The following is an 11,704-nucleotide window of genomic DNA, read 5'->3' on the forward strand; positions in this document are numbered from 1 at the left end:
GCACATTAACATCAGCAGTGGCCCCTCCCACTTCAGAGCATTTCTCAAAGCAGTAGAATAAAGATGAGCAACAGACCTGCAAAGTTACAGTTAGATATGCAAATTTAACAGGATATAAATGACTCGTGTGCGTTAGGGGGGAGGGGGCAATTAAAGGCAACCTCCAAGATTTTGGGGAACTACAGTTCTCTCTGGTTTGTTTACAGTGAAAAACCATGTATCTCTGAGTTGGTGGATGTTTAGTTTACGACATCGTTGTCCTTCACACTGTGTGAAAATGTCGTGGTGTAACAACAGAAATGGAATATAATACATATATATTTCGCATTGAAAGTCATATAAAGCTGCCATTTTGGAGATGCATGTTTTTCTTTGGACAGCGACTGTATGTATTTCTCCCTGAGCCACTGAGTGATTTAGAGACAGGTAAAGGGTGCTCCTTCTTTAGAAGTTCCTCTTTAACACGGCTTTGTTTTGTCGTCTCCGGCTCCTGTAGTGCCTCCTGGTGGTGGGTTTGTGCAGTGAATGACTTCATTTAGACTGAGAGTGCGTCGTTATCGTCCTGTACTGTATGGAGTATAGTCACTGCACGTTTCGCTCCGTATCACCTTTCCCCATTGATGGTCAGTTGCCATTGATTCTAAGATCCAGGGTTGTAGTGGAAAGTAAATTAAAATACCTTTTCCATGTGAAGGATGTATGAATTGGGAATTGCTCTCCTTGTTTAGAGTGTTAACGTTTCCACGTGGTGTTAAATCTAAAAGCGCCATGGCATTTCTGCTTTGAATCTGCGGTGTTCCAAAGACTTGAACAGACGGATTCACACTGGCAGGGTTTCTGACCTCACACACCTTAGAAATCGGTCCCGTCCTCTTTCAGGGCGGGGCTTTACAGGTAGGTTCCAGCTACGATATAATTCCGATATCGATATCAACAATAAAAAAGCCACCGAAAAACTGCCAACAACAGAAAGCACCATGACAACGACATCACACAACAACTTCAGGGCTTTGTCAATAGTATTATTTTTTAATAACTTTAAAATTGAGGGCAGTGAACTGAGGGCAATGCCCTGTAATGACCCTCAGTCAGTGGCTGGTGCTGTAAATAATGTGTACTGAAAATATGTTTAAAAATAATTGTTATTGAAACATTTAATATCGCAATATATATTGATATCGAATTATTGTCCAGACGTTAATATAAAACAAGTCTAATCTGAGAGGTACACGCAGCTTCAGACAGTTCCCTGGTTTACATCACCACTTCATGAAGCGTCCTCGTCGTTGGTTCTACCGCTAGTTTATCATTTTAGAATTCCACCTTAAGTAAACCACATAAACACACAGAGTCTTGTGTAAAGCAGCCTTTAATACGAATTTTCTGAAGATCATTACATTTTGAACCGAATCAGTTAAAGCAGAGTCAGCTAATGAGTGATTTAGCTTTATTCTGTGAACGTTAGCTTAGCCGCTAGCATTAGCACATAAACAACTTCCCTGTTCATACAAGGAACACAAAGCACATTGATATAGAAAAATAAAAATCATCCCTGTCGTAAATGTTACTTGGAACACACTTCTGGCTCTTAATGAAACATCTGTCAAAGCAACACAAGGGTCAAACCCCGCAGCAGCGTTCTCCCCCCGTGTCTGTTCAGAACGTCTGTTCTCGTGTTCTCAGTTTTTACTCAGTGCTCTCATCTCTTTGAGCTCATTGTGTGTTTCGCTGTTTAACCTCGTCACATAAACACAGGTCCAGCGCTGTGATTGGAGAGACTCGGACGGCGGGGTTTTAAAGTGTCTGCACTTTACGTTAGAAACAAAGCGAAATCAGAACTGGTTGTTTTATCCCACGTTTTCTGACTTGGGCCGCTCCTAGAAACCTGACTGGGTTCTGTCTTCTGTAAATGAAGCCCCTGCAGAAGAGGGCAGAAGTACGGCACTGTCCAGTCTTCATGAAGAATAATGTGCTGCTGCACGTGAACTTGCCAAGTTTCTGGAGAAGATGTTTTGTTATTTTGTGGGTTTTTTTTTTCCTCTTACGCTGCTTGCAGTGTGTTAGTGTCAGACTGTGGGTTTATGAATAAAACCTGTGTGTGGAAGTGGCTGGCTTTGGCCAAAACTAGTTTAACAAACCGGTGTTCACCACAGTGTCTTAGTGTGTGTGTGTGTGTGTAGGAGGAGGAGGAGGACGACAACTAGGGGAGTGTGTAAGAGTGAGAGAGAACTCCTAATGATAGTGTTCTTGCCTGTAGTTGTGTGTGTGTGTGGTGTAGAGAGTGAGCAAGTGAGTCTCTCAGGTCTCTAGGCTCCGTGTGTCTGTGGGCCCTATCAGGCTCTAGCCTCAGGCTTGGCCTCAGGCATTGTGCTGAGAGCCTGCAACGATGAGTTAGTTAAAGTAATTAAGGCTCTGTGCAGCTACACACACACACACACACAGCCTCTCTCTCTCTCACACACACACACATAGTCACACAGTCTGTCTCTCTCTCTCCTCTTCCTCCTCCGCTTTGCATGAATTCACACCCAGCCTCATTAGTGCATAGTCACGCATTGTCCTCCAGACAGTGCATATGGTATTAAACAGGCCAGTTTACGGTGTGTGTGTGTGTGTGTGTGTGTGTGTGAGGCTGCCTGTTTGCTTCTCTTGTCGTATAGTAGCCCGAAAAGCTGCTGTTTGGCTTCAGGCGCATCATGATTTATTTACAATCGCAAGGCCCTGGAGGATGCTGTTAAAATTAAAGGCTTTTCGCCCGTTTATTTTAGCTGCTGTGCCTTTTTTTTTTTTTTCTTTCTCCCTTCTTCCAACTTCTCTTCCAGTTTATTAAATGGAGACTTTCTCTCTCCCCTCTCTCTTTCTCTTTCTTCTCTCTCTCGCTCTCTCTCTTTCTCTCCTCGCTTTCTTCTTTCTCTCTCTCTTTCTCTCTTTCTTCTCTCTCTCCTCTCTCTCTCTCTCCTCTCTCTCTCTCTCTCTTTTCTCTCCTCTCTCTCTCTCCCCTCTCTGTTTCTCCTCTCTCTCGCTCTCACTGTTTTTTTTCTCACCTCCCTGTTTCTGCTGTTGTATGATTCCTAAAACCCTTAACAACATAAAACATAAATAACATTTCTCTTGTTGTATTTGTTTCCCACTGAAAAATGCTTTGCCAGATCACCTCCTAAATTCTGCTTTGTTTTTTAACCCTTTCATATGAAGCAGCAATGTTTAAATAGATTTATCCAATGCCTTTGATTTGAAATGTAGCACTAAACATGTACATAGTTCAGGAAAGGACTGAGTTCTGTGTAGAGATTAAAATCAGGGAATGGCTTACGTTTCCATTCCTAAACCTCATCCCAGTGTGACGTTCTCCTCCCCTCAACAGAAGCCCTTATTTAAACACGTAAACAGGTCTTATTTATTTATCAGGAGAAGGAGAGTTATCATTGGGTTTTTATAAATATTATTTTTACTCTTTCTTTTTTTGTCATGGACAGTGTGTTATTATTATTACAATGATCGCCGTTCCCTGATCTTCACTCCTCAGGTTTCCCCTGCGTCTCTTCTTCTCACTTGCGATGAGCCGTGGCTTTGATAATTAAGTTCTTCTCTAATCGGTCTCTCCTGTGTTCCCCGTCTGCGATGGACGCCATTTGTAAATAACTCGTGGCTGTAGCACTGGTCGTTAGGAACCAGCTCAATACATTCGGACTTATCTGACATCAACTAATCCATGAGCCCTTCTAAAGAGCAGTTAAAGCAACCCTAGGTAAGATTAGGCCTTTTTGCTCATGGGCTCCCCCTAGAACTGCAGAGTGTACTTCACGTTTTCTGCACTGGAGGAGGGAGGGAGGGGAAGTGGTGGTCTCCTCCTCACCTCCAGAAGTTACATGGTGCAGGTTCTGCAGTGCTGAGCCCAGATGTTGAAGCATCACAATGACTAGTGTAACGAAGGTGGATTGTGGTCAAGATGAGAGCGGTGTTGTGTTAGTCCTCTGTGTAACGTGTTTTATCTTATCTGCAGGATTACAAAGCTGACGAGGACCCTGCCCTCTTCCACTCCACTAAAACAGGACGGGGACCGCTGGGGCCAAACTGGAAGGTAAGGACTGCGTCTGAGTGGAGGTCATTCTTAAGTGTGAAGCTTAAAGGTGGGTGTTTGGTATTGATCCATGCCAGGACTTCTTTTCTTAGCACAACCGGACATCCCTCACAGAGCTGGGAATCAAACCCCAGAGTCTGGGGATGGATATTATCTACAGGTCCTGCAGGTAATGTTATAATGGTTCTACACAGTGATGCTTTCTGAGGAACGTAAAGAAAACAACAGCTCTATTCCATCATTAATGGGTCTTTCTGAGTTACACAAGTGTGTGGAGGAAACTTGAGCCTGACGCTGTGTGACACTGTGGACTCCAGGCCGTTAGTCCCCTTCCCTACAGCCTGGACTCACCCCGGGGGTTATTACCTGCTCCGAAATCTGAAGAAGGATCTCGGGGGGGAAAGAGATGAAATGTATTTTTCAGGGAATCAAAAAGCTAATTGCTGTTATATTTATTTGTATAGCTCTTTTTACAACTGATGATGTCACAAAGCAGCTTCACAGAATTCCAGCTGATTGCTGGAGCTAAGAAATGTATAGAAGGCAGTTTATTGAACGCCCCTCGTCTCTTCTCTCGCACAAGACCAGACTCGTATCTTTTTGAATGGGGAGAGACGTGTAAAGCCACAGTTGCAGCCGTTCTCGTGATCTGATTGACTCGGCTCGTTAAAGGGCGGGTCGTTCTCATGATGGAGCAGATGTTTAGCTTTACACGCACGTGATTGGTCCCTCTCCTGATGAAAACCCCGTGTCAGAACCGGTCTGAACCTGCGCCCCCTTCTGTCTGCCCTCTTCCCCACGGGGGAATCCCCGACTCAGTCTGAAGGGCTGTTCCGTTAGTGAATTAACTGAAGTGAAGTGTGTTAGATGAGCCCTCAGGGGGGACGGGGTACAAGTGAACACAAGTATCCACAAGTGTGTGTGTGAGAGAGAGCAAGAGAGAAAGAGAATCAGCAAGTAAGACATGAAGAAAAACAGTCTGAAAGAGATTCATCAAGTTAAAAAGTGGCATAGAGCCCCAGTTAAATTTTTATCCATCTAGATATCCATTCATCCATCTATCCATCTGTCCATCTATCCATCAACTATCTACGATCTATTCATCAATCTATCAATCTAGATATCTATCCATACATCCATTCATACATCCATTATCTATCTATCCATCTTTCATCTATCTCTCCATCTATCATCTGTCCATCCATCTATTAATTCATCTGTCATCTATGTATCCATCCATCCATCCGTCTATCCATACATCATCTATATCTCCATCTATGTATCTATCCATCTATGTATTTATCCATCTATCCATACATCTATCTCTCCATCTATGTATCTATTCATCCATCCATCCATCTATTCATCTATGTATATATCCATCTATGTATCTATCATCCATCCATCCATCTGTCTATCCATACATCATCCATCTATTCATCCATCCATCCATACATCTATATTTCCATCCATACATCATCTATCTCTCCATCTATGTATCTATCCATCTATCTATGTATTTATTCACCCATCCATCCATCCATCTATTCATCATCCATCCATCTATCCATACATCATCTATATCTCCATCTATGTGTCTGTCCATCTATGTATCTATCCATCCATCCATCCACCTATCCATACATCATCTATCTCTCCATCTATGTATCTATCCATCTATACATCCATCTATCTATTCATCCATCCATCCACCATAACAATAAAATGACCTCTTTGTTCCTGCACTAAATGTCCATTCTCTCAGCTCCACTGACCACACAGCAGCACTTTTCCACTGTATGACACCAAGTCGTCCAGACTACAGACCCTTGCTTTTCCACGGCCCCAATCTGGTCCCAGTCCCTGCTCGCTCACGGCTCCAACCAAGTCGATTAGATCCTAAACTGTCACGTGTAAACCCTGCAGGGCTCTGATTGGCCAGAGAGACCTCACATGGTATTTTTGTTCATTTTATTGAAAGAGAATTATGAAAAGATTGTGTACTTGGCCCATGAAAGTGATTCAGTAATTCCTCATGCGTCGCAGTGGAGCAGCAGGTTAGTGTCGCAGTCGCACAGCTCCAGGGACCTGAGGCTGTGGGTTTAAGCCCTGCTCCGGGTGACTGTCTGTGGAAGACTGGTTCCTGCCTTGCGCCCAGTGATTCCGGGTAGGCTCCGGACCCACCGCAACCCTGACCCGGATAAGCTCTTACAGACAATGAATAATTCCTTATTTAGTGAATGTAGTAAGTCTTCCGACGTCGTGTGATGAACCTCAGTTTGAGAACCGCTGTCCTCCATTATTCACAGATGTCTATAAAATGTTTGGATTGGTAGGATCTTATTTGCAGTCCCAGGGCTGGAAAATAAGCGTTAGAAGGTCTCTTTTACTTTTAATTTGTGAAAATAACTGCACAACAACCACAACTGTGCTGTAGGTGAGAAAACCGTTCCCTGCTCTTTGTGAGTGGAGAGAGAGACTCTGACGGTGCTGTGTGACTGTGCTCTGATGAAGATAAATGACTTCTCTCCTGCTTCTAATTGAGCTTAATAGACATCACAGTGATGGGAGCAGACGAGGCTCATCATCATGTTAGAGTGTGTGTGTGTGTGTGTGAGAACCAGCTAACAGCGCTTGTGTAGGAAAGATAGTGTGATTCAGATGCTCAGATTATTCAGAAGTTAGTAGCACATAATGCAATTTAAGTTTGACCACCTTTTATGGAAAACACACACACACACACTCGTCCATTTTCTCATGGGTTTAAACTTTCTATGACAGACTGCAGTCCATCTGTGTCTCTGTACGGTTGGTTAGCCCCCTTTCTCCAGTGGCCAGGACCCCGTGGAGCAGTGTGGACTTGTGGCTCGCTCTAGTTTTGATGCCACGCAGCTGCAGGGTCTCGGGGTCCTGGGTTCGATCCCGATGTGTTCTCCCAGTGTCTGTGTGGGTTTCCTCACACGTCGGTAGGTGGAGTGACTGGGTGAGTGCCCAGTGATTTGTCGTAGGCTCTGGACCCACTGCAAGTTACCGGAGATGAATGAATGAATAATCCACAGACACCAGACGATCTTTAAGCTGTTCGCCGGCGGCAGAAAGTTTCCCCACTTTTATTCTTTTGAGAAAATCTTTTTTCCGTGCTCCTCCTTTTTTCTTGAGAGGACGAAAGCTGTGGTGAGCCCACACACACACACACACACACACACACACACCCCGACCCATGATTGTGGTTATTTAATTAGATCAATTTTCTTTTTGAGGCCAGAGATAAAACCCAGGCTTTGTTTATTTATTAATTTAATTTCCTTCACCTCTCCTGAGCGGGACGAGGAGGCTTCTATCTTCCACACACACACGCACACACACACACACACACACACACACACACACACTCGCTCCCTCGTCTGCTTCCTCTTTAGTCCTTTCAGAAGGCGGCTGCTTTGAGCAGCAGAGTCAAAAAATGTCACCGCCAGCCGGTTTTCATGTGGGATTCGTTTCAAGTGGAGTTCTCTCCTGTTTTGTGGCGGAGAGGAATTTTTTTTTTTTTTTTTTTTTTTTTTTTTTTTTTTTTTTTTTTTTCCTGAGCCCTGTTCCAGCATCAGCCCTGCGCTCCCTTCCTGCTCCGCTGCACTGATCCCAGCTTCAAACACCAAGACTGGGAGATGGTGCTGGTGATGGGCTACTTTTCCTCTTTCCTCTCCTCCGCCCCTCACAGCTCAGAGCTGAAGGATCACATCATTAATTAAGCAGCGTTTTTATCGAGTGGAGGACGCACCATAGCAGATCCTCAACTTGAATAATGCAGCCGACCTGCTGAAGTGATTAGAACCTCTCTCTTTCTCTCTCTCCTTTCTCGCTCCTCTGTTTCTCCCCTCTTTCTAAACTCTCTCAGCCTTCCCCATCTCTTCTCTTTTTTTTATCTTGTCTCTGTTTTCTTTCTGTTTCTCCTTTCACTTTGCCCCTCTGTGTCTCTCTCTCTCGTTTGTCTGAGAGTTGCTTACAAGGCCTCTCTTGTTTCTCTCTCTTTCTCTCGTTTGTCTCTCACTCTTTCTCTCTCTTGTTTGTCTCTCTTTCACTCACTCACTCTCACTCTCTTTCTCGTTTGTCTCATTTGTCTCTTGCTCTCTTTCACTCACTCTCTCTCACTCCATCTCTCTGTCTCACTCGCTCTCTCTCATTTGTCTCATTTGTTTCACTCTCAGTCTCTCTCTTTCTCTCTCTCACTCACTCTCACTCTTTTATTTGTCTTTCTCTCTCACACACTCTTTCTATTTCTCTCACTTTCACTCATTCTCTCTCTGTCTCTCTCTCTCTCTCTCTCTCACTTTCACTCACTCTGTCACTCTCTTTCTCTCTCTCTCGTTTGTCTGAGAGTTGCGTACAGGGCCCAGCACAGCAAAATTACACTTAAATCATCAATTCCTCCTCTTTTCTGTCACCACCCGCCGCACTGATCCCCTCCCCCTCCCTTCTGTTCATCAGATGAAAGTTTAAAAATAAGCAAAAAGGAAACCGTCGCCTCTCAGCTTCCCCACGTCTCTCCCCTGGTCCGATTATAATTTTATCGGATCCCATTCCGGAGCATTATGTTTTAATGTGGAGTGAGTGCTGCGCTGGGATCCGAGCGCTCGGCGACACGCCGCTTCCACGGCTCCAGTTTTGCTGAAGTTATTTTTTCAGCTCAATCTCGTTTCTTTGTCTCCTCTGAGACTCCTGTCTGGGGCTATTCTCTCACTGCTGGTGTCTGTGGTACGTTACTGGGTCGATGACCTTTAACCATGGTCCCACTTTAGAATAAAACTGCACCTAAAACCTTTATAAATGGCTTAGAATCCGCTTATTAACGGTTATTAATTATCATTTATAACACACACAGAAAAAGAGTAACGGTGACATTACTTTGTGTTCTCCATCAGTCGATATTAACCATTTAACCACCAACTTTAATCAGTTAACCATTGATGGTGTGCATTTTTAGGAACTGAGGAGCCGTGGCCTGGGGGTGACGGAACTGGGCGTGTAACCGGAAGGTTGTTGGTTCAATGCCCAGAGCCGGCACTTAACCCCCTATTGCTCCCCGGGCGCAGTGGCTAGAGCTGCCCACCGCTCGGGGCATGTGTGCTCACTGCCCCCTAGTGTTCACTAGTGTGTGTTAACGTGTGTTTCACTGCATGAATTGGGTTAAATGCAGAGAACAATTCCTCTGTGGCCAATAAAGTGAATCTAACTCTGATTCTACTATAAATTGACTAAATTCACATTGTGAGGTCTCTGCTTATTGTACATTTTCACTTCAGTATCAGACAAAAAAAGAGGTAGTAGTTGATTGCTAATGCATTTTAAGGTATTTACCACCTACAAAGCGATGTATGAAACAGATGTTAAGCTATTTATCACTTTTAATAAATCAATTGCTTTATTGCAGTAGATGGCTTTTAAAGTTTCTCTCCGTTTGTGTACAATCCAGAAAGAGCTGGTGAGTAACCCAGAGAGCCCTCAGATGTGTGCCTACAAACTGGTGACGGTCAAGTTCAAGTGGTGGGGGCTGCAGAACAAGGTGGAGAGCTTCATTCACAAGGTGAGACCCTGTTTTCGACCCTCGGTATATCATTATAGTCAGAGCTACAGGCTCTAATCCTGGAGTCGGGGACATCAACGGAGAAGGATTCATCACTCTGTTGAAAGTCAGTCTAAAAGTGTAGAGTTTATTCAAATCCATCTTAAAAGTTCTGCTTCATCTAAAGGCCACAGTGTCTCCCATCCCGACAACGCTTTTCAAGGGTGTTTGTTCTAGAGCAGAGTGGTTCCACCGTGTTCCTATGGGCCCCACATTACCAGGTTTTTGAGAAGCGTATTAATAAATTAATCAGGATGTTGTGCGGTTTGTCCAGGACTTTTATTGTGTATAATTAACTGGCTACAGAATGAAATAAGAGCTGCTCATATGAACAGAACATGTGCTCCTGCTCTCGTGGGCTTTCAGTCCTTATCTAGGGGTCCATTAGCAGCCCACATTCTCTCCTGATGCTAACGCTGACTCTAGTCAGTTTTATGACTAAGCTGTTTCTATATTTATTTGTTGTCATCTGAAACTCTTCCCACACTCTGAGGAACTCTTTGACTTGGAAGCTCAAGCCTCCTCAGGCACGGGGAACTCCACCCTGGAGGAACAGGGAGGCCTTGCCCTTAAGTGAGGGGCTGCCTCACACCCTGTGGAACCCGAGTGTTGAGTCTTCCTCAAGAGACAACCGTCAACTCAGCAGAGGTGGGACGTGAAGAGAGTCCAGTTAGTGTCAAAGTCATATGGCCTCTGGTGAGCTGACGTTAAACCCCTCGCTTAAAGGCACTGGCTGTTTACAGTGTGTCAACGATTGTGGAGAACCCTCCTGTGAGTTTTTAAGGTGGAATAATATGTTTGAGTGAAGAAATGCACAGCAGTGTGTATGTGGCTGAGGGTTAACTTTGCAGTTGCCAGAGAAACACTTTGTAGCATTTTCGGTTTGTGTTTACTTTCATGCTGTTAGCACTTTCCTGAATTTGAAGTCAGTTCCTCCTTAAGTAGTCAGTAACAGCAAAAAATAAGTCAGTGTTACCCATCTATGGAGCAGGAATAAAGCAACATCCCGGTCTCTTTTCATGCTTTTCTACCTTCTGAGGTTTCCATCGACCAAACTCTTCCAGATACCGTTTCTAAGCCGTCAATCAGCTTGCAACGCACAGACCTTTTGTTGTTTTCCATTATTGAGCCAGGACTGTTCACAAACCCTGGAGTCTATTGTTTTTAATGAAGTTTATTAATGTGTTTCGGAATTCTTAACATCACCTTTAAGGGCAAAGCTGCCCTCTTCCTCCAGGTTGGAGTGTCCCTCGCCAGGGGAGTCTCGAGTTTCTGATTAGAGTTTCTCAGAGTAAAGGATGTTCTGGAGGACATGTAGAAATATGAAATTCAGCCCAAAACACAGGTTCCCTTCAATAGCACAGTGCAGTCTGGCAGTTTCTCTGAAGGTTAGAGGATGGTCCTTTTTTTCAGTGTTTGTAATGTACTACATTCCTTGTTTTTTCCTTCAGCAAGAGAAGCGTATCTTCACTAACTTCCACCGCCAGCTGTTCTGCTGGATCGATAAGTGGGTGGAGCTCACTATGGAGGACATTCGGAGGATGGAGGAGGAGACGCAGAAAGAGCTGGAGGAGGTAAGTGCAGAAACAGCCCAAACATGCCTTTCTCTCTCTCTCTCTCTCTCTCTCTCTCTCTCATAATTGGCCTCGCCTTCCCATTATCCAACAGGGGCTGGTTAGTGCTCTCCTCCGAGCGTGCTGAAGTAGTAGGGCTGAGTATGATTATTCGATTATTTGAGAAAGTTATGAAAATTGATGAATATGAATTGATGTCCTGAATTGATCAGGACATTTGATAGGCTTTCGTACTGTTTCTGTATTTGATGCCACGTGTCTAATATAACCCAAAGCGCTGGGGTAGGGTTTGGTTGATTATTAATTGATTTGGCATTGAGAACTGATTCCTCTGTTTCTCCCCTTGACCTCCAACACTGCTCTCATTTCCTCTGCAGTGCATCCGTCCTCCCTCACTTCTCATGCTGTACCTGTCTCTCAGCTGTTCTCTCT

General features: G+C 44.3%; 1 protein-coding gene across 1 annotated transcript in view; it reads left to right on the forward strand.

Annotated features, from left to right (window-relative positions):
- The window catches only part of LOC136676656 (phosphatidylinositol transfer protein beta isoform), a 39,445-nt gene that overhangs the window by 13,163 nt on the left and 14,578 nt on the right, over positions 1-11,704 (forward strand). Inside the window, exons 8-10 of the mRNA XM_066653799.1 lie at positions 4,004-4,081; positions 9,549-9,659; positions 11,150-11,272. Of these exons, the coding sequence (XP_066509896.1) occupies positions 4,004-4,081; positions 9,549-9,659; positions 11,150-11,272 (312 nt within the window). The remainder of the gene's footprint in view (positions 1-4,003; positions 4,082-9,548; positions 9,660-11,149; positions 11,273-11,704) is intronic.

Source organism: Hoplias malabaricus, chromosome X2, assembly GCF_029633855.1.
Source record: "Hoplias malabaricus isolate fHopMal1 chromosome X2, fHopMal1.hap1, whole genome shotgun sequence".
Classification (NCBI taxonomy): Eukaryota; Metazoa; Chordata; class Actinopteri; order Characiformes; family Erythrinidae; genus Hoplias; species Hoplias malabaricus.